Below are 22,559 nucleotides of genomic sequence, written 5' to 3' on the forward strand. Positions count from 1 at the left end.
CAGTGAGAAAAGTGCCCAGTGAGAAAAGTGCCCAGTGAGAAAAGTGCCCAGTGAGAAAAGTGCCCAGTGAGAAAAGTGCCCAGTGAGAAAAGTGCCCAGTGAGAAAAGTGCCCAGTGAGAAAAGTGCCCAGTGAGAAAAGTGCCCAGTGAGAAAAGTGCCCAGTGAGAAAAGTGCCCAGTGAGAAAAGTGCCCAGTGAGAAAAGTGCCCAGTGAGAAAAGTGCCCAGTGAGAAAAGTGCCCAGTGAGAAAAGTGCCCAGTGAGAAAAGTGCCCAGTGAGAAAAGTGCCCAGTGAGAAAAGTGCCCAGTGAGAAAAGTGCCCAGTGAGAAAAGTGCCCAGTGAGAAAAGTGCCCAGTGAGAAAAGTGCCCAGTGAGAAAAGTGCCCAGTGAGAAAAGTGCCCAGTGAGAAAAGTGCCCAGTGAGAAAAGTGCCCAGTGAGAAAAGTGCCCAGTGAGAAAAGTGCCCAGTGAGAAAAGTGCCCAGTGAGAAAAGTGCCCAGTGAGAAAAGTGCCCAGTGAGAAAAGTGCCCAGTGAGAAAAGTGCCCAGTGAGAAAAGTGCCCAGTGAGAAAAGTGCCCAGTGAGAAAAGTGCCCAGTGAGAAAAGTGCCCAGTGAGAAAAGTGCCCAGTGAGAAAAGTGCCCAGTGAGAAAAGTGCCCAGTGAGAAAAGTGCCCAGTGAGAAAAGTGCCCAGTGAGAAAAGTGCCCAGTGAGAAAAGTGCCCAGTGAGAAAAGTGCCCAGTGAGAAAAGTGCCCAGTGAGAAAAGTGCCCAGTGAGAAAAGTGCCCAGTGAGAAAAGTGCCCAGTGAGAAAAGTGCCCAGTGAGAAAAGTGCCCAGTGAGAAAAGTGCCCAGTGAGAAAAGTGCCCAGTGAGAAAAGTGCCCAGTGAGAAAAGTGCCCAGTGAGAAAAGTGCCCAGTGAGAAAAGTGCCCAGTGAGAAAAGTGCCCAGTGAGAAAAGTGCCCAGTGAGAAAAGTGCCCAGTGAGAAAAGTGCCCAGTGAGAAAAGTGCCCAGTGAGAAAAGTGCCCAGTGAGAAAAGTGCCCAGTGAGAAAAGTGCCCAGTGAGAAAAGTGCCCAGTGAGAAAAGTGCCCAGTGAGAAAAGTGCCCAGTGAGAAAAGTGCCCAGTGAGAAAAGTGCCCAGTGAGAAAAGTGCCCAGTGAGAAAAGTGCGAGTCTTTGGCTGCGAGTCTGCCCAGTGAGAAAAGTGCGAGTCTTTGGCTGCGAGTCTGCCCAGTGAGAAAAGTGCGAGTCTTTGGCTGCGAGTCTTCGGCGAGGAGGCTGAGGTGAGGAGGATACCATTGTTTTAAGCCAGAGCTGGTTATAGGCACAAGGTGATGGCGGAAAAGTTGGTGCGGTGTGTTTCCTGCAGGATGTGGGAAGACAGGGACGTTGCGGGAGCTTCTGGGAGCTACACCTGCAAGAACTGTGTCCAGGTGCAGCTCCTGAAGGGACGTGTGGTGGAGTTGGAGAGGCAGTTGGATGACTTCAGGGCCATCCGGGAATGCGAGAGTTTCCTCGACAGGACCTATTGTGAGGCTGTCACGCCAAAGGTCCAGGTCGAGCGAAGGTGGGAGACTGTTTCCGGGGGGAGTGGACGTGGACTACAGGAGACCCCAGTGGCTGTGCCTATTGCAAATAGGTATACCCTCTTGGGAACTGTCGGGGCAGAAGACGTTTCCAGTCCGAGTGGCGGACCTGTTGGCAAGGATACACGACAGGGGAGACCGAAGTCTGGAAGAGCCGTAGTGGTCGGTGACTCCATAGTCCGAGGGACGGACAGAAGATTCTGTGGCAGCAGGAGGGACTTGAGGATGGTCTGTTGCCTACCTGGTGCCAGGGTTCAACACATCACAGACCGGCTTCAGAAAATCCTAGCGAGGGAAGGCGATCAACCTGAAGTCGTTGTGCACGTGGGCACGAATGACGTCGGGCGGAAGAGGAAGGAGGTGCTACAGCGGGAGTTTAGAGAGTTGGGAAAAACGCTGAGAAGTAGGACGTCGAAGGTGGTTATCTCTGGACTGCTACCGGTACCTCGTGCTGGTGAGGCCAGGAACAGAGAGATAGAGGGTATGAATTTATGGCTGAGGGACTGGTGCAGAGAGCAGGGATTTAGATTTCTGGACCACTGGGATCTCTTCTGGGCTAGGGGTGACTTGTACAAAAGGGACGGGTTGCATCTTAACAGCAGGGGGACAAACATTCTGGCAGGCAGGTTTGCTAGTGTGACACCTGTGGCTTTAAACTAAGTAGTGGGGGGGAGGGGTTAACAAATTGTGAATATGAAGATGAGGTAAAAGGGAATACAGGAGATATTGCAAAAGACTCTCGGAAGAATGGGAACAGAAGTTCTAGAGCGGAAAAGAAATTAAGGGCAGGGCCAATTGTGAACGATGTGAGAGGGGAGGTAAATACAGAAGTTAAAGTGTTGTACTTAAATGCGCGTAGTATAAAAAATAAAGTGGATGAGCTTGAGGCTCAGTTAGTCATGGGCAAGTATGATGTTGTAGGGATCACTGAGACATGGCTACAAGAGGACCAGGGCTGGGAACTGAATATTCAGGGGTACACAACGTATAGAAAAGACAGACAGGTGGGCAGAGGGGGTGGGGTTGCTCTGATGGTAAGGAATGATATTCATTCCCTTGCAAGGGGTGACATAGAATCAGGAGATGTTGAATCAGTATGGATAGAAATGAGAAATTGTAAGGGTAAAAAGACCCTAATGGGAGTTATCTATAGGCCCCCAAACAGTAGCCTCGACTTAGGGTGCAAGTTAAATCAGGAGATAAAATTGGCATGTCAAAAATGTAATGCTACGGTGGTTATGGGAGATTTCAACATGCAGGTAGACTGGGAAAATCAGGTTGGAAATGGACCCCAGGAAAGAGAGTTTGTAGAGTGCCTTCGAGATGGATTCTTAGAACAGCTTGTACTGGAGCCTACCAGGGAGAAGGCAATTCTGGATTTAGTGTTGTGTAATGATCCTGATCTGATAAGGGGACTAGAGGTAAAAGAGCCATTAGGAGGCAGTGATCACAACATGATAAGTTTTACTCTGCAAATGGAAAGGCAGAAGGGAAAATCGGAAGTGTCGGTATTACAGTATAGCAAAGGGGATTACAGAGGCATGAGGCGGGAGCTGGCCAAAATTGATTGGAAGGAGGCCCTAGCAGGGAAGACGGTAGAACAGCAATGGCAGGTATTCCTGGGAATAATGCAGAGGTTGCAGGATCAATTTATTCCAAAGAGGTGGAAAGACTCTAAGGGGAGTAAGAGACACCTGTGGCTGACAAGGGAAGTCAGGGACAGCATAAAAATTAAGGAGAGGAAGTATAACATAGCAAAGAAGAGTGGGAAGACAGAGGATTGGGACTCTTTTAAAGAGCAACAAAAGTTAACTAAAAAGGCAATACGAGGAGAAAAGATGAGGTACGAGGGTAAACTAGCCAATAATATAAAGGAGGATAGCAAAAGTTTTTTTAGGTACGTGAAGAGGAAAAAAATAGTCAAGGCAAATGTGGGTCCCTTGAAGACAGAAGCAGGGGAATTTATTATGGGGAACAAAGAAATGGCAGACGAGTTAAACCGTTACTTTGGATCTGTCTTCACTGAGGAAGATACACACAATCTCCCAAATGTTCTAGGGGCTGGAGAACCTAGGGTGATGGAGGAACTGAAGGAAATCCACATTAGGCAGGAAATGGTTTTGGGTAGACTGATGGGACTGAAGGCTGATAAATCCCCAGGGCCTGATGGTCTGCATCCCAGAGTACTTAAGGAGGTGGCTCTAGAAATAGTGGAAGCATTGGAGATCATTTTTCAATGTTCTATAGATTCAGGATCAGTTCCTGTGGATTGGAGGATAGCAAATGTTATCCCACTTTTTAAGAAAGGAGGGAGAGAGAAAACGGGTAATTATAGACCAGTTAGTCTGACATCAGTGGTGGGGAAAATGCTGGAGTCAATTATAAAAGACGAAATTGCTGAGCATTTGGATAGCAGTAACGGGATCGTTCCGAGTCAGCATGGATTTACGAAGGGGAAATCATGCTTGACAAATCTACTGGAATTTTTTGAGGATGTAACTAGGAAAATTGACAAGGGAGAGTCAGTGGATGTGGTGTACCTCGACTTTCAGAAAGCCTTCGACAAGGTCCCACATAGGAGATTAGTGGGCAAAATTAGGGCACATGGTATTGGGGGTAGGGTACTGACATGGATAGAAAATTGGTTAACAGACAGAAAGCAAAAAGTGGGGATAAATGGGTCCCTTTCGGAATGGCAGGCAGTGACCAGTGGGGTACCGCAAGGTTCGGTGCTGGGACCCCAGCTATTTACGATATACATTAATGACTTAGACGAAGGGATTAAAAGTACCATTAGCAAATTTGCAGATGATACTAAGTTGGGGGGTAGTGTGAATTGTGAGGAAGATGCAATAAGGCTGCAGGGTGACCTGGACAGGTTGTGTGAGTGGGCGGATACATGGCAGATGCAGTTTAATGTAGATAAGTGTGAGGTTATTCACTTTGGAAGTAAGAATAGAAAGGCAGATTATTATCTGAATGGTGTCAAGTTAGGAGGAGGGGGAGTTCAACGAGATCTGGGTGTCCTAGTGCATCAGTCAATGAAAGGAAGCATGCAGGTTCAGCAGGCAGTGAAGAAAGCCAATGGAATGTTGGCCTTCGTAACGAGGAGTTGAGTATAGGAGCAAAGAGGTCCTTCTACAGTTGTACCGGGCCCTGGTGAGACCGCACCTGGAGTACTGTGTGCAGTTTTGGTCTCCAAATTTGAGGAAGGATATTCTTGCTATGGAGGGTGTGCAGCGTAGGTTCACTAGATTAATTCCCGGAACGGCGGGACTGTCGTATGTTGAAAGGCTGGAGCGATTGGGCTTGTATACACTGGAATTTAGAAGGATGAGGGGGGATCTTATTGAAACATATAAGATAATTAGGGGATTGGACACATTAGAGGCAGATAACATGTTCCCAATGTTGGGGGAGTCCAGAACAAGGGGCCACAGTTTGAGAATAAGGGGTAGGCCATTTAGAACGGAGATGAGGAAGAACTTTTTCAGTCAGAGGGTGGTGAAGGTGTGGAATTCTCTGCCTCAGAAGGCAGTGGAGGCCAGTTCGTTGGATGCTTTCAAGAGAGAGCTGGATAGAGCTCTTAAGGATAGCGGAGTGAGGGGGTATGGGGAGAAGGCAGGAACGGGGTACTGATTGATAGTGATCAGCCATGATCGCATTGAATGGCGGTGCTGGCTCGAAGGGCTGAATGGCCTACTCCTGCACCTATTGTCTATTGTCTATTGTCTATTGTCAAGGACAGCATACAAATTAAGGAGAGGAAGTATAACATAGCAAAGAAGAGTGGGAAGACAGAGGATTGGGACTCTTTTAAAGAGCAACAAAAGTTAACTAAAAAGGCAATACGGGGAGAAAAGATGAGGTACTAGGGTAAACTAGCCAATAATATAAAGGAGGATAGCAAAAGTTTTTTTAGGTACGTGAAGAGGAAAAAAATAGTCAAGGCAAATGTGGGACCCTTGAAGACAGAAGCAGGGGAATTTATTATGGGGAACAAAGAAATGGCAGACGAGTTAAACCGTTACTTTGGATCTGTCTTCACTGAGGAAGATACACACAATCTCCCAAATGTTCTAGGGGCCGGAGAACCTAGGGTGATGGAGGAACTGAAGGAAATCCACATTAGGCAGGAAATGGTTTTGGGTAGACTGATGGGACTGAAGGCTGATAAATCCCCAGGGCCTGATGGTCTGCATCCCAGGGTACTTAAGGAGGTGGCTCTAGAAATAGTGGAAGCATTGGAGATCATTTTTCAATGTTCTATAGATTCAGGATCAGTTCCTGTGGATTGGAGGATAGCAAATGTTATCCCACTTTTTAAGAAAGGAGGGAGAGAGAAAACGGGTAATTATAGACCAGTTAGTCTGACATCAGTGGTGGGGAAGATGCTGGAGTCAATTATAAAAGACGAAATTGCTGAGCATTTGGATAGCAGTAACAGGATCATTCCGAGTCAGCATGGATTTACGAAGGGGAAATCATGCTTGACAAATCTACTGGAATTTTTTGAGGATGTAACTAGGAAAATTGACAGGGGAGAGTCGGTGGATGTGGTGTACCTCGACTTTCAGAAAGCCTTCGACAAGGTCCCACATAGGAGATTAGTGGGCAAAATTAGAGCACATGGTATTGGGGGTAGGGTACTGACATGGATAGAAAATTGGTTGACAGACAGAAAGCAAAGAGTGGGGATAAATGGGTCCCTTTCGGAATGGCAGGCAGTGACCAGTGGGGTACCGCAAGGTTCGGTGCTGGGACCCCAGCTATTTACGATATACATTAATGACAGATGAAGGGATTAAAAGTACCATTAGCAAATTTGCAGATGATACTAAGCTGGGGGGTAGTGTGAATTGTGAGGAAGATGCAATAAGGCTGCAGGGTGACTTGGACAGGTTGTGTGAGTGGGCGGATACATGGCAAATGCAGTTTAATGTAGATAGAATAGAAGGGCAGATTATTATCTGAATGGTGTCAAGTTAGGAAGAGGGGATGTTCAACGAAATCTGGGTGTCCTAGTGCATCAGTCACTGAAAGGAAGCATGCAGGTACAGCAGGCAGTGAAGAAAGCCAATGAAATGTTGGCCTTCGTAACGAGGAGTTGAGTATAGGAGCAAAGAGGTCCTTCTACAGTTGTACCGGACCCTGATGAGACCGCACCTGGAGTACTGTGTGCAGTTTCGGTCTCCAAATTTGAGGAAGGATATTCTTGCTATTGAGGGCGTGCAGCGTAGGTTCACTAGGTTAATTCCCGGAATGGCGGGACTGTCGTATGTTGAAAGGCTGGAGCAATTAGGCTTGTATACACTGGAATTTAGAAGGATGAGGGGGGATCTTATTGAAACATATAAGATAATTAGGGGATTGGACACATTAGAGGCAGGAAACATGTTCCCAATGTTGGGGGAGTCCAGAACAAGGGGCCACAGTTTAAGAATAAGGGGTAGGCCATTTAGAACGGAGATGAGGAAGAACTTTTTCAGTCAGAGTGGTGAAGGTGTGGAATTCTCTGCCTCAGAAGGCAGTGGAGGCCAGTTCGTTGGATGCTTTCAAGAGAGAGCTGGATAGAGCTCTTAAGGATAGCGGAGTGAGGGGGTATGGGGAGAAGGCAGGAACGGGGTACTGATTGAGAGTGATCAGCCATGATCGCATTGAATGGCGGTGCTGGCTCGAAGGGCTGAATGGCCTACTCCTGCACCTATTGTCTATTGTCTATTGACATGGACAGAAACATGGTTGGCAGACAGGAAACAAAGAGTATGGATTGAGGGATCCCTTTCAGAATGGCAGGCAGTGACTGGTGGGGTGCCGCAAGGCTCGGTGCTGGGACTGCAGCTATTTACAATATACATTAATGATTTAGATGAAGGAATTAAAAGTAACATTAGTAAATTTGCAGAAGACTGGTTGGCAGTGTGAACTGTGAAGAGGATGCTATGAGGATGCAGGGTGACTTGGACAGGTTGGGTGAGTGGGCAGATGCAGTATAATGTGGATAAATGTGAGGTTATTCACTGTAGTGGCAAGAACAGGAAGGCAGATTATTATCTGAATGGTGTCAGGTTAGGAAAGGGGGAAGTACAAGGAGACCTGGGACTCCTTGTACATCAGTCACTGAAAGTAAGCATGCAGGTACAGCAGGCAGTGAAGAAAGCCAATGGCATGTTGGCCTTCATAACAAGAGGAGTTGAATATAGGAGCAAAGAGGTCCTTCTCCAGTAGTACAGGGCCCTGGTGAGACCGCACCTGGAGTATTGTGTGCAGTTTTGAGAGACTCCCAGTCACATAGACTGACTGAGATTCACTGGAGTCAGTGGAAGTGAACTGAACGATGATGCTGAGAAGTGGTAAAATTAACACATTTAATGTATCGACTGGAAAGAATGGGTCGACTAGGCTTATATTCACTGGAATTTAGACGTATGAGAGGGGATCTTATAGAAACATATTAAATACTTATGGGATTGGACAGGCTGAGACGCAGGAAACATGTTCCCGATGTTGGGGGAATCTAGAACCAAGGGTCACAGTTTAAGAATAGGGGGTAGGCCATTTAGAATAGAGATGAGGAAACACCTTTTCACCCAGAGAGTTATGAATCTGTGGAATTCTCTGCCTCAGAAGGCAGTGGAGGCCAATTCACTGGATGCACTCAAAAGAGAATTAGATAGAGCTCTTAGGGCTAGCGGAATCAAGGGGTATGGGAAGAAGGCAGGAACGGGGTACTGATTGTGGATGATCAGCCATGATCACATTGAATGGCAGTGCTGGCTCGAAAGGCCAAATGGCCTACTCCTGCACATATTGTCTACGTTTCTATGTATCTATGTAACCAAAATTGTAACATGACTTCCTGACTCTTGTACAGTTGAAGGCAAGCATAACATACACCTTCTTTCCCACTCTACCCATTATTGCATTACCTCTGTTAGGGAGCTATGAACCCTAAAAGATTCCTCGATACATCAATGCTGTACATTCATTCTCTCGAGGTGCAACTGCTCACATTTGCTCGGATTAAACTCCATCTGCCATTTTTGTCATTGATCTATATCCGCTGTCCTTTTACAGCCTTCCTCACTGCCCACTCGTGCACCGATTTTGGTGTCATCTGCAAACTTATTAACTGGTCCATCTATGTTCACGTTCAGGCGAACGCAAAGTTGCCTGGATCAAATTCCATCTTTGGTGGATAGCCAATGTGACCCTACTATTCAAAATGAGATGGAAAAGGCAAATTAGAAATTCTGGCCTGTGAAACTGGTATCAGTATTAGAGAAAATACTGAAATTCATAATGAAGAATAACAGAATAACTGGGAAAGGTTAAGTGATTGAGCAGATTCAAAATAGATTTATTGAAAGAAAACTCCCATTTGACTAATATATTGAAGTTCTTGAACGATGTGCCCAGTTGAATAGGCAAGGGACAATCAGTAAACATGTGCATTTAGATTTTTAGAGGTCTTTCGATAAAGGCACACACAAGAGTTTGATGAACTTGGTTAGAGCTCACAGACTTATGGGGTACTGTACCAGCATGGGTTAAGAAGAGGATTTCAGCTACTGCGGAAAGGGGTGGAGATGGGAAGATGTGGCTAGCAGTGGGATCCCGTTGGAGGTGGCGAAAATGTCGGAGGATTATGTGCTGTACTCGATGGCTGATGGGTGGAAGGTGAGGACTAGGGGGACTCTATCCTTGTTACCAATGTGGGGAGGGGGAGCAAGAGCAGAGCTGCAGTATATCGAGGAGATCCTCATCTATAATGGAAGAGGGGAACCCCCGTTCTATAAATAATGAGGACATCTCCGATGTCCTGGTATGGAACACCTCATCCTGGGCGCAGATGCGGTGTAGATGGAGGAATTGGAGTAGGGGATAGAGTCTTTGCAGGAAGCAGGGTGGGAAGAAGTGTGGTCTAGATAGCTGTGGGTGTCAGTGGGTTTGTAATAGACGTCAGTCGATAGTCTGTCTACTGTGATGGAGACGGTAAGATCTAGAAATAGTAGGGAGATGTCAGAGATGGTCCAAGTGAATTTGAGTGCAGGATGGAAATTAGTCATGAAGTTAATGAAGCCAGTGAGTTCTGCATGGGTGCAGGAGGTAGCACCGATGCAGTTGTCAACATAGCGGAGGTAGAGTTTGAGGATAGGGCCAGTGTATGCCTGGAACAGTGATTGTTCAACGTACCATACAAAGAGGCAGGCATAGCTGGGCCCATGCGAGTGCCCATAGCTACGCCTTGGATTTGGAGGAAGTGGGAGGAGTCGAAGGGGAAGTTGTTAAGGGCAAGGACCAACTCCGCTAGGCGGAGTCAGGGCCGTCTTTACAGCATTATGGGCCCCGGGCAAAGCAGTGTACTGGGGCCCCTACGACAACTACTCACAGGAATAAAAATGTAAATGGTCGATAAAATTAAACATATATTGTATTGTAGGGTATTGTAGCACCCTCAACCCACCTTATCCCCCCCCTCCCCCTACTAACCCACTCCACCCCCCCCCTAGCCACCCCCACTTGCCCCTCCCCTGCCCCCACCCGGGACGCGGGGGGATGGAGTGGCTGAGTGTTAGACCAATGCAGTAGAGGTTTGGGGGAGTTTCAAAGGGGGTTCAGGGAGGATGAATTGGGTGAATGGAGGGTGGAAGAGAGGGGGGGATAAGGGGGCTGGGGGGATGGAGTGGGTGAGAAGAGGATAAGGGGGGATGAGGTGGGTTGTGGGTGGTGGGATGATAAGTGGAGTTGAGGGGGTGTGGATGGAGTTGGTGAGTGGGGCTCTTAAAAAAAACCCTGAAACCAATTTAAGTTAATGCAGCACAGGTCTGGGTGAGTTTTAAGGGGGATTAAGGGGGGGAATGGAGTGCATGAGAGGGGCTCTGAAGAAAAATCCTAAACACAATTTCACGACCCCTGTTGTCCCCCTCCCCAGTGCCCATTCTCAGACCCCCCCATTCTCTCTCCCCCAGACCAACTGTTACTCTCCACCACCCCCCTTTCCCCAGCACCCCCATTTCCCCCACTCTCTTCCCCCCCACTACCAACCCCCACCCTTGCTGTCCCCCTCCCCAGTCCCACTCTGCCTCCTCCCACCCCCACTCTCTCCTCCTCCCACCCTCCCCGTCGCCCCCACCGTTACTCTCCCCCACCCCCCTTTCCCTACCAGCCCCCCCCTGTCGTGCCGGCGAAAAGCACTTACCGAAAAGCACTTAGCGATGGACTTAGGGTGCTACATTGTTGCGAAAAGCACTTACAGATCGCTGTGAGCACTTAGGGATGGAAAAGCAAAGCACTTAGGGAGCTAATTGTTGCGAAACAGATCGCTGTGAGAAGCACAGGGATGGAAAATGTTGCGAAAAAAACACTTAGGGACCGAAAATGTTGCGAAAAAAACACTTATTGAACCTACATTTTTAAAGTAGTATTTATTTATTGCAAGTCACTTAACATACACAGATCAGCATGGGGCCCCTATGCTCATGGGGCCCCGGGCAAGTGCCCATCAGGCCCATGCGTTAAGACGGCCCTGGGCGGAGTAGAGTGTTAGTGGAAGGAAATTGGTTGGTTCTGCAGTCGAGGAAGAGAGGGCTTCAAGACCTTCCTGGTGGGGGATGGAGGTGTAGAGTGACTGAACGTCCATAGTAAAGATGATGGAGTGGGGGCCTGGAAACCGGACGACATTGAAGAGATGAAGGGTGTGTGAGGTGTCTTGTGACATAGGTAGGGAGGGATTGGACCAGGGGGATACAATGGAGTCGAGGTATGTGGAATTAAAGCCATTAAAACAAAGCACCATTAAAACAAAGCACGTGACAGAAACAATATCTCTGTGCACATTGCAGCCTTGTGCACTCAAAACCAAATTATTCAAGTTTAGGTAACCTGCTTTATTTCTACTTGTATTAAAAGTAACTATTTCTTCCATTAATCCAGTGTAACTTTGCCTTATTATTTTTTATTCAGTACTGTCAGCCATATCCCACTGCCCTGCTATCAGCAGGCCATAACAGACAAAGTGGCATAGGGTGGCTAGTTGGTAGACCTGCTGCCTCACAGGGTCAGAGACCTGAGTTCCATCCTGATATCAGCTTCTGTCTGTGTGAAGTTTGCACGTTCTCCTTATGACCGCAGGTGCTCCAATTTCCTTCCATTTCCCAAAGATGTACAGTAGGTGTTTGTGGGTTTATTAGCATCTTTTTTTAAAACCGATGCCAATGTGTGAAAAGTAGATGAGAATGTGGGCAAACATAGAACCAGTGTGTGGGGGTGATCAATGATCGGCGTGGGCTCGGCGGGACAAAATGCCTATTTCCATGCTGTATCTCGGAAAAAAACCCATTATCGAATCCTGACTGCCAAATTGTCTGTAAAAAGGAACTGCAGATACTGGTTTACACTGAAGATAGACACAAAATGATGGAGAGGGAGACTAGAGATATGGAAGGGTAAAGTGTGAAAACGACAGATCAAAGTAGATTATTATCATTTCCTTGAGCATCGTCTGCGTTAATCTGTTGTTTCCACACCTTTCCCTTCCATACAAGGGTCTCGACCCAAAACATCACCCATTCCTTCTCTCCAGAGATGCTGCCTGTCGCATTGAGTTACTCCAGCATTTTGTGTCTATCTTCGGACAGTGAGACTAGTTGGAGCACTAGGGTGGAGGTGGGATAGAGAAAGAAGGCAAACAAGGGTCACTTGAAGCTAGAGAAATTGACATTCAAAATAATATTCCACAATAAGTGAAATATGAGGTGCTGTTCCCCAGCTCCCAGGGAGAGAGGGAAGGGTTGGGGATGATGTGAGAGGGGAGGGGGGAGTGAGAGAGGGGGGGTGAGAGAGGGGGAGGGAGAGAGGGGGAGGGTTAGGGAGGAGAGGGGGGGAGAGATGGGGGAGGGTTGGGGAGAAGAGTGAGAGGGAGGGCGAGGGGGAGAGGGAGGAAGGGGGAGAGGGAGGAAGGGGGAGAGGGAGGAAGGGGGAGAGGGAGGAAGGGGAGAGGGAGGAAGGGGGAGAGGGGAGGAGGGAGGAATGGGGGAGAGGGGAAGAATGGGGAGGGGAGGAATGGGGGAGGGGAGGAAGGGGGGAGAGGGGAGGAATGGGGGAGGGGAGGAATGGGGAGGGGAGGAATGGGGGAGGGGGAGGAATGGGGGAGGGGGTGGGGGAGGAATGGGGGAGGGGGGTGGGGGAGGAATGGGGAGGAGGAGAAGAGTGGAGGGGAGAAGAGGGGAGGGAGGGGGAGAAGAGGGGAGGAATGGGGGAGGGGAGGAATGGGGGAGGAGGAGAAGAGTGGAGGGGGAGGGAGGGGGAGAAGAGGGGAGGGGGGGGAGAAGAGGGGAGGAGGGGGAGAAGAGGGGAGGGAGGGGGAGAAGAGGGGAGGAGGAATGGGAGGGGAGAGGGAAGGGTTGGGGAGAGGATGGAAGGAGAGGGGAGGAATGGGGAGGGAAGGGTTGGGGAGAAGGGTGAGAGAGGAATGAGGGGGGATGAATGGGGGGAGGAATGAGGGGGAGAGGAGGGGGGGGGAATAGGGGGAGAGGGCGGGCGTGAGAGAGAGAGCGCGCGCGGTGGATGCCGCTGCGATTGGCGGCGGTTGCTGTGTGTGTCTGCGGGTCGGCAAGAGCAGCGGTTAAAGCACACACACACACACACACACACACACACAGACAGACCGCCACATTTACCTTCTGCGCTCTCAGAAAATCTGTCATCGGTCGCGAACATCACCAACGCGTGATATTTATCTGGGATTGTGGGCCTGTGGTCGGGGCCTGTCCACGTCTGCCCGGCCCGGCCCGGCCCGGCCCTGCTCTGCTCTGCCCGCCTGTCCCCGGCAGCGGCGGCTCCAGCTCCAGCTCGAGCTCCAGCTCCAACATGGCGGCGGCGGCGGCGCGGCTGCAGCTCGTGCAGCGCGGGCTGAGGAGCGGCCTCAAACTGTGAGTGTCCACAACTCATCGGGCCATCAGTGACAGCAGCAGAACTAGGCCGCTCAGCCCATCTAGTCCACTCCGCCATTCCATCATCGTGGCTAATCTATCCCTCCCAACCCCATTCTCCTGCCAACCTTCTCCCCCCCACAACCTTCCTTCTCCCCACAACCTTCCTTCTCCCCACAACCTTCCTTCTCCCCACAACCTTCCTTCTCCCCACAACCTTCCTTCTCCCCCCACAACCTTCCTTCACCCCACAACCTTCCTTCACCCCACAACCTTCCTTCACCCCACAACCTTCTCCCCCCCACAACCTTCCTTCTCCCCACAACCTTCCTTCACCCCACAACCTTCCTTCTCCCCACAACCTTCCTTCACCCCACAACCTTCTCCCCCCCACAACCTTCCTTCTCCCCACAACCTTCCTTCTCCCCGCAACCTTCCTTCACCCCACAACCTTCCTTCACCCCACAACCTTCCTTCTCCCCACAACCTTCCTTCTCCCCGCAACCTTCCTTCTCCCCGCAACCTTCCTTCACCCCACAACCTTCCTTCACCCCACAACCTTCCTTCTCCCCACAACCTTCCTTCACCCCACAACCTTCCTTCTCCCCCAAACCTTCACCCCACAACCTTCCTTCTCCCCACAACCTTCACCCCACAACCTTCACCCCACAACCTTCACCCCACAACCTTCACCCCACAACCTCCTCCCCCCACAACCTTCACCCCACAACCTTCCTTCTCCCCACAACCTTCCTTCTCCCCACAACCTTCCTTCTCCCCACAACCTTCCTTCTCCCCACAACCTTCCTTCTCCCCACAACCTTCCTTCTCCCCACAACCTTCCTTCTCCCCACAACCTTCCTTCTCCCCACAACCTTCCTTCTCCCCCAAACCTTCTCCCCACAACCTTCTCCCCACAACCTTCTCCCCACAACCTTCCTTCTCCCCACAACCTTCCTTCTCCCCACAACCTTCCTTCTCCCCCAAACCTTCTCCCCACAACCTTCTCCCCACAACCTTCTCCTCACAACCTTCCTTCACCCCACAACCTTCACCCCACAACCTTCCTTCTCCCCACAACCTTCCTTCTCCCCACAACCTTCCTTCTCCCCACACCCAACCTTCTCCCCACAACCTTCCTTCTCCCCGCACCCTGCACTAATCAAGAACCTATCTGTCTCTGCCTAAATCTCTGCCTTGCCCGCCACAGCCTCCTGTGGCAATGAATTCCACAGATTCACCACCCTCTGACTAAAGAAATTCCTCCTCATCCCCTCCTCCCTAAAGGAACGTCCTTTAATTCTGAGGCTGCGACCTCTAGTCCTAGACTCTCCCACTAGTGGAAACATCCTCCCCACATCCACTCTATCCAAGCCTCTCACTATCCTGTACGCTTCAATGAGGTCCCCCCTCATTCTTCTGAACTCCAGCTTCACTTTAAGTGGCTGGCTGGTTGGTTGGTTTGCCCATGGGCCAGGCGGCACTGGTTCCATTTGTCAGCCCGCAGGTTTCTTGGCGATTCCAAGGTCATGATCAGGGCATAATCACACAGACCATTTCTGATTTCGTCAGTTCTGGCTGTCTGCCCTCCACAGCCTCCAACCTTATCGTTCCCCAGCCCCGCACGGCCCGGTTTTACCTTCTCCCCAAAATGCATGTACACAACTGCCCTGGCAGACCAATTGTTTCTGCCAGATCCTGTCCCACGGAAATGATTTCCACGTACCTCAATTCCATCCCTATCCCAATCTCTCCCAACCTATGTTCAAGATACCTCACATGCCCTTCGTCTCTTTAATAACTTCCGCTTTCCGAACCCCCACTCCCACATCTTTACTATGGATGTTCAGTCACTCTACACTTCCATTCCCCCACCAGGAAGGCCTTGAAGCCCTCTGTTTCTTCCAGCCAATTTCCCTCTACTATCACGCTCCTCCACCTAGCAGAGCTGGTCCTTACTCACTTGAACACTTGGAGGTTTACTTGCACCTCCTCCAATCTCATCTACGGTATCACAAAATGCTGGAGTAACTCAGTGGGCCAGGCAGTATCTCTGGAGAGAAGGAATGGGTGACGTTTCGGATCAAGACCCTTCTTCAGACTGATGTCAGGGGGGAGCGGGACAAAGGAAGGATGTAGGTGGTGTAAGTGGAGACAGGAAGACAGTGGGAGAGCTGGGAAGGGGGAGGGGAAGAGAGGGACAGAGGAACTATCTAAAGTTAGAGAAGTCAATGTTCATACCGCTGGGCTGTAAGCTGCCCAAGCGAAATATGAGGTGCTGCTCCTCCAATTTGCGGTGGGCCTCACTATGAAACTGGAGGAGGACCATGACAGAAAGGTCAGACTGGGAGTGGGAGGGGGAGTTGAAGTGCTGAGCCACCGGGAGATCAGGTTGGTTAAGGCGGACTGAGCGAAGGTGTTGAGTGAAACGATCGGCAAGCATGCGTTTGGTCGAAGGTGTTGAGTGAAACGATCATCTGCTGTATCCATTGTTCAAGATGCGGACTCGTATACATCGGCGAGACCAAACGTAGACTGGCCGATCGTTTCGCTGAACACCTTCGCTCAGCCCGCCTGGACCTACCTGATCTCCCAGTTGCTGAACACTTTAATTCCCCTTCCCATTCCCACACTGACCTTTCTGTCCTAGGCCTCCTCCATTGCCTGCATTACCTCTCTCTCCATCCCTCCCCACCCAAGTCTTTCTTTCTCACCTAGCTACAGCTAACAATTACTTGTTTCCTTTATCATTGTTACTTTTCTGCATATCTTTCATTCATTTGTTCTATATCTCTCTGCATCATCGTCTATATCTCTCGTTCCCCTTTCCCATGACATACAGCCTGAAGAAGGGTCTCGTCCCGAAACGTCACCTATTTCTTCTCTCCAGAGATGCTGCCTGCCCCGCTGAGTTACTTCAGCATTTTGTATCTTTCTTACACTTAACAACTTCTCCCTCGACTCCTCTCACTTCCTCCTCAGAGTCGTAGGCATGGGCACTCACATGGGCCCCAGCTATGCCTGCCTCTTTGTACGGTACGTTGAGCAATCCCTGTTCCAAGTGTACACTGGCCCTTTCCCCGAACTCTATCTCCGCTACATTGACGACTGTGTCGGGGCTACTTCCTGCACCCATGCAGAACTCACTGACTTCATCTACTTCACTACTAATTTCCATCTCCAACATCACCCTACCGTTTCTTGATCTCACCGTCTCCATCACAGGAGATAGACGATCGACTGACAGCTATTATAAACCTACTGACTACCACAACTATCTAGACAACACTTCTTCCCACCCTGCCTTCAGCAAAGACTCAGTCCTACTCCCAATTCCTCCTTCTATGCCGCATCTGCGCCCAAGATGAGGTGTTCCATACCAGGACTTCGGAGATGTCCTCATTATTTAGAGAACGGGGATTCCCCTCTTCCATCATAGATGAGGCCCTCATTAGAGTCTCCTCAATATCCCGCAGCTCCGCTCTTACTCCCCGTCCCCCCCCAGTCGCAACAGGGACAGAGTCCCCCTAGTCCTTGCCTTTCACCCCATCAGCCGTCGCATACAATGCATAATCCTCCCAATATTTTCACCACCTCCAACGGGATCCCACTACTAGCCACATCTTCCCCTCTCCACCCCTTTCCGCTTTCTGCAGAGACCATTCCCTCCGCAACACCCTGGTTAACGCGTCCATTCCCACCCAAACTGCCCCATCCCCAAGTACTTTCCCCTGCAACCACAGGAGATGCCACACCTGTCCCTATACCTTCTCCCACGACTCCGTCCAAGGATCCCGACAGTCTTTTCAGGTGAGGCAGAGGTTCACTTGCACCTCCTCCAACCTCATCTGCTATATCCGCTCTTCCAGATGTGGACTCGTATATCGGCGAGACCAAGCGCAGGCTCGGCGATCGTTTCACTGAGCACTTACGCTCAGTCCGCCAAAACCTACCTAATCTCCCGATTTCTAAACACGTTAACTCCCCCTCCCAATCCCATACTGGCCTTTCAGTCCTGGGACTCCTCCATTGTCAGAGTGAGGCGCAGCGCAAATTGGATGAACAACACCTCATACTTCACTTGGCAGCTTTAAGACATTGTTAACTTTGTTTCACTTTCCACAGTTGCTGCCAGTTCTGCTGAGTATTTCCAGCCCTTTCTGTTTTTATTGCTAAAATTCTAACTCTTTGACCAAACAGTTATTCAACTCCTTTAATGATTTGGTATTTTTTTGTTTGATGAAATTTGTTGGCACAGTTTTGCTACGCCAAAATTATTACTTAATTGAAATTACTGTTGACTTACCTGATTACACGAAAGAACTGATAGTTGGGTAATGTGGTTTGTGCATACTTTTTAACAAAGCACTAATTAATAAAGTTATTGAGATAATTACCTATTAGATTAACATGCATTACAACATGGATACTAACTCAGCTAAGAAATGGAAATCAGAGAGAAGTTGTTGTTAAAGAAAAGACAAATTGTGTCGGGCAGCATCTGTTACAAGAGAAAATGCAGGGCTCTTCCCAGTGTGTGGTTTTTTAAATTTTCATGTTTGTGATACATTTGAGGATTTTATATATGAAAGTGGGGAATTTTACAAAATGAAAGACAAATGCCAATGTATTTCAGAACCCTGTAAACTGTTAAAATGGACATATCTATGGTAAATAAATTAAGAGAAGTGAGAATTTTAGAATTAAGAACAAAGATGGGCAATATGAACAAAATGGCACAATTTTTAAGGGAGAGGAACAAAAAAAACAGAATACGTGACGTTCTGGGGTCAGGACCTTTCTTCAGTCTGAGTTACTCCAACATTTTGTGTCTTTGGCAACCAGCATCTGTAGCTCCTTATTACAAAAAAACCCCAGAAGATGTAGGTATCCAAAGCAATGAAGTCGGCAGGATGAATTGAGACTGTCGGTTTTGTTTACAGAAAAAATACCATTTGGAATCATGATCTTAATTGAATTGGATCATGTAGATTTTTAGATTTAGAGATACAGCGCGGAAACAGGCCCAGCAATCCCTGCACATTAACACTATCCTACACACACTAGGGACAAATTTTACATTTACCCAGTCAATTAACCTGCATACCTGTACGTCTTTGGAGTGTGGGAGGAAACCAAAGATCTCGGAGAAAACCCACGCAGGTCACGGGGAGAACCTACAAACTCCGTTCAGATGGCGCCCATAGTCAGGATCGAACCTGAGTCTCCGGCGCTGCATTCGTTGTAAGGCAGCAACTCTACCGCTGCACCACTGTGCCGCCCTGCTTTTCCTAACTGGAGAGCTGGGTTCTGGGGCCATTCTTTGGGAAGGATGAGGCTGTAACCTATGACTTGCCTTCAGCAACCAGTATCTTATTTCCTGCTTTTGGGAATGACCTCCTGACAGCACAGAGTGTTCAAACACCATTTGAACTGTTTTGAAATGTTCCTGGAAGATATAAATGATTAAAAAAAATAAAATTAAAGAAAAACAACAAATGTCTCAATACTTAAAAATACCTCAAACAATTGGAAATTCAAAGAATGATAAAGTATAATAAATGTTAATACACCATTTCCCTGCACATAACCTTTGGTTCCAATGTTGGAGAATCCATTAGAATAGATGGGGTTATCCTTTATAGGCCAGCCACAGCAGCTGTTCAGCTAAGTGGTGAGTCAGTGGACAGAGTAGCAGGTCAGATGAGTAGGCATTTGAACCTCCAGCTGGACTCTGTCCCTGAGCATCAAAGTCAGGGTCTGAAGAAGGGTCTCGACCCGAAACGTCACCCATTCCTTCTCTCCAGAGATGCTGCCTGACCCGCTGAGTTACTCCAGTTTTTTGTGTCTAAGTCAGTGAGAGGTTGGTCTGTGCATTGCAAGTAGCCAGATCATCTTAAGGACTTAATGCTAAACAGTATTCCCATTTGCCCTTTCGACTATACCAGAAGCCTGTGGATGGTGAACACAGTGAAATTGTTGGTTGATTTAAAAATGCTGGCATATTTCCTTATTAACTGTGGCTATAAAGTGAGGACCATTGTTAAACCAAAGCGGGGTATGATTTATTTTAGCAGCAACGTAACAGTCGTTTCCGCTGTGTTATTCGTAGTAGGCAAGGCTTCAATCCATCTACTAAATAAATAATCAATTATTAAACAATATTTATAACACTGTGCACGCGGCATTTCAATAAAATCTATCTGTATGCATTCAAAAGGGTGGGATGGCATTGGAGTGACTCCCTTTGGACCTTTTACTGCCTTACCAGGATTGCTCCGCTGGCATATCCCACACTCTTGCCGAATGTTCGGGTGCCACCATGTTTCTTTGGTCATCCTTACCATTCCCTCCTTTCCAGCATGAGTAAGGGAATGTGTGTAGGTTAACAGTACAGGTAAGAATGCATCAGGTACACAAACTTGTCCAAGAGGGGTGAGCCAGAGGCCGTTGGGGTATCAATGGCACAGCCCTCTTGTTTCCAAACATCTCTTTGCGCGGCAGAGGCATCCCCCTGCATTAACTTAACTTCACCCATGTCTGGCAGAGCCGTTCTGTGCAAGAACTCTTTGTTCAGAGGGGACAATATTAAGGGTGTAAGAGGCCGACACGCGGACAGTGGCATCAGCGAGGGCATCTCCTTTAGAAACCTCACCTGTGCCTCGTGTGTGTGCACTACATTTAATAATGGCTAATCGATGTGGGAGAGTTAGGGCCTGTCACAGATTTGTCACATAAAGAGAGTTTTTAATAGGATTGCCGGAAGACGATAAAAAGCCTCTATGCAGCCAGAATGCTCCAAAATCGTGGGCAATGGCGAAGGCGTATTGAGAATCGGTATAGATATTAAGTGTCTTTTGTTGGCCCAGAATGCATGCTCTAGTGAGAGCATAAAGTTCTGCCTGCTGGGCGGAGAGAGCGTTTTAGAACCGGCCGCATTCTATTATGGCCCCGTTGTCTGCAACTATCGCATAGCCCGAGGTTGGGTGTCCACCCTGTAGGTCCTGTCGGACTGTGGTTAATAGTTCATTTGCCAATGCACAGTCATGAAGTGGTTCTTTGCGATGTTCGGGCGGTTCTGTAAGAAATGCTGAAGGATTAATGGTGGTGCAATGATGGAAGGTACGGAACGGGTTGCTCAGGAGGGTAACTTCAGTTAACCAACCCTAAAAAAGGCTCCACAATTCTAAAGTCCATCATTTCGAGGTGTCACTCATCCAAGTGCTGAATAAACAACCGTTCCCAGACACTATCTTCAAGGCCATACTGCTCAGCCATGGTACTACGCCAATGTTAAAGTTTGTTTTTTCTAGACAGACAACAATGCAACAAAGTTAGTGGTAAAAAAGTCTTTATTACGCCAGTGGAGCTGGGGAGATCAGCACCGGGGGTCTTCAGATACCCAAGCTCACCTCGTGTCCCACTCACTGAAACAAAGGACAAAACAGTATAGTTATATCTTTTTCTTATCAGTGAATGAGGTGGCACCACTCACATCATGCCCATACAAGGTACTGAAAGAAATAAGACCATGTCCATACAAGGTATTAAGAAGTCATCAGTAGGTCAGTTTTTTTTTAAGTACATGGTGCACTTCTCACAGTTAGACACAGCTTTCTCTTTTTTCTCTCTGCTTAGCTAAGCCATGTGCAACGCGCAAGAAGAAGCCGGCAACCATTTTGTGTATCTTTTCTTTTTTAAATACTTAAACTCTTTCAAAACTACTGAAATACAGTTTAAAAAAACCTTAGTACATTAGTACAATCAAGCCACACACAAGTACAATAGGTCGTGCAATGAGAAAAGATGTAGTGCAGAATATAGCGTCACAGCATTATGGCATTACAGAGAAAATGCAAGGGCCACAATAAGGGAGGAAGGAAGATGGGGGTTACACCCATGGCTTATCGAGGACTGTTCAGTAGTCCAGGAACAGTGGGGAAGAGGCTGTTCCTGAATCTGGTAGTATGTGGTTTCAGGCTTTTGTATCTTCTGTCTGACGGGAGAAGGGGGAATGACTTGTAAGTCATCCTTCTTGTCTGCTTTCCCAAGGCAGCGTGAAGTGGAGATGGAGTTGTCGGAGTAGAGATTGGTTTGTGAGATGAACTGGGCCACATCCACAACTCTGTAGTTTCTTGTAGTCTTGAGCAGAGCTGTTGTGATGCTTTCTACAGTGCATCTGTAGAACTTGGTATGTAATGCGAAGTTCCACATCCCCAATCCTGGAGAGGGTTAGAGTTCATGTACATTCGAACTTGGTAACAAAAAGTTTTAAGATGCTTGTTTAATTTTACGATATAGCTTTCCCTTTTCTGGGATAGTAGTACCTTTACTAAAAGTCTGAAGAAGGGTCTCGACCCGAAATATCACCCATTCCTTCTCTCCAGAGATGCTGCCTGTCCCACTGAGTTACTCCAGCATTTTCTGTCTACCTGCGATTTAAACCAGCATCTGCAGTTCTTTCCTGCACAGTACTTTGACCAATACATATTTTAAAATATTTTGGTGGTATTTGGTCAAATTGTCTACTTGTTTGAAGATTCTGCTTAGACTTAATGTAAATTCCACTAATCAAACTTTTCTAAGCTCGTGAATTTGTTGTTTAGTCAGTTGAATAATTGCAATCCTTTAACTTTCCAAATAGAGTATTTTGGTTTGCATAATAATTAAAGAAAGTAGACAACTTTAAGTAAGTTTATTAACTTTTCTCCTTGAAATTTTCTAGGAAATGGTTTTGTGCTCTGACATGCATAAGAAATGCTACAACAGGTATTTACTTTCTAAATTGTACTCGTCTTTTGTGCTGAATTGAATGATATTTTATGCCTTTTTACAACCAATTGTAGTTTATGTTTGTCCTCCGGAATAAACTCCATAACATGGATTTCATATTTAGATTATTAAATAGATTTATGTTCATAGTGTGGTCAACGTACTGCAAAATGGGAAATAGTTACACAACAGAACTGCAGATGCTGGAATCTTGATAGGGAGATTTAGGGGTAGATGAAAATGAGGTGGGATGGATAGGGGACACAAAGGG

At 47.9% G+C, this 22,559-nt stretch overlaps 2 protein-coding genes across 3 annotated transcripts in view; one reads left to right on the forward strand and one right to left on the reverse strand.

Moving 5' to 3' along the window:
* Positions 1–13,580, reverse strand: part of LOC144599387 (uncharacterized) — a 46,555-nt gene extending 32,975 nt beyond the window's left edge. For both annotated transcript variants that reach the window (XR_013547991.1, XM_078410204.1), the window contains exon 1: positions 13,265–13,580. The gene's annotated coding sequence lies outside the window, so the exon portion shown is untranslated. The remainder of the gene's footprint in view (positions 1–13,264) is intronic.
* The window catches only part of mccc1 (methylcrotonyl-CoA carboxylase subunit), an 84,747-nt gene continuing 75,326 nt past the window's right edge, over positions 13,139–22,559 (forward strand). The window contains exons 1-2 of the mRNA XM_078410200.1: positions 13,139–13,516; positions 22,242–22,285. Coding sequence (XP_078266326.1) covers positions 13,152–13,516; positions 22,242–22,285 — 409 coding nt within the window. The 5' untranslated portion in view covers positions 13,139–13,151. The remainder of the gene's footprint in view (positions 13,517–22,241; positions 22,286–22,559) is intronic.

Source organism: Rhinoraja longicauda, chromosome 13, assembly GCF_053455715.1.
Source record: "Rhinoraja longicauda isolate Sanriku21f chromosome 13, sRhiLon1.1, whole genome shotgun sequence".
In the NCBI taxonomy this organism is placed as follows: domain Eukaryota; kingdom Metazoa; phylum Chordata; class Chondrichthyes; order Rajiformes; family Arhynchobatidae; genus Rhinoraja; species Rhinoraja longicauda.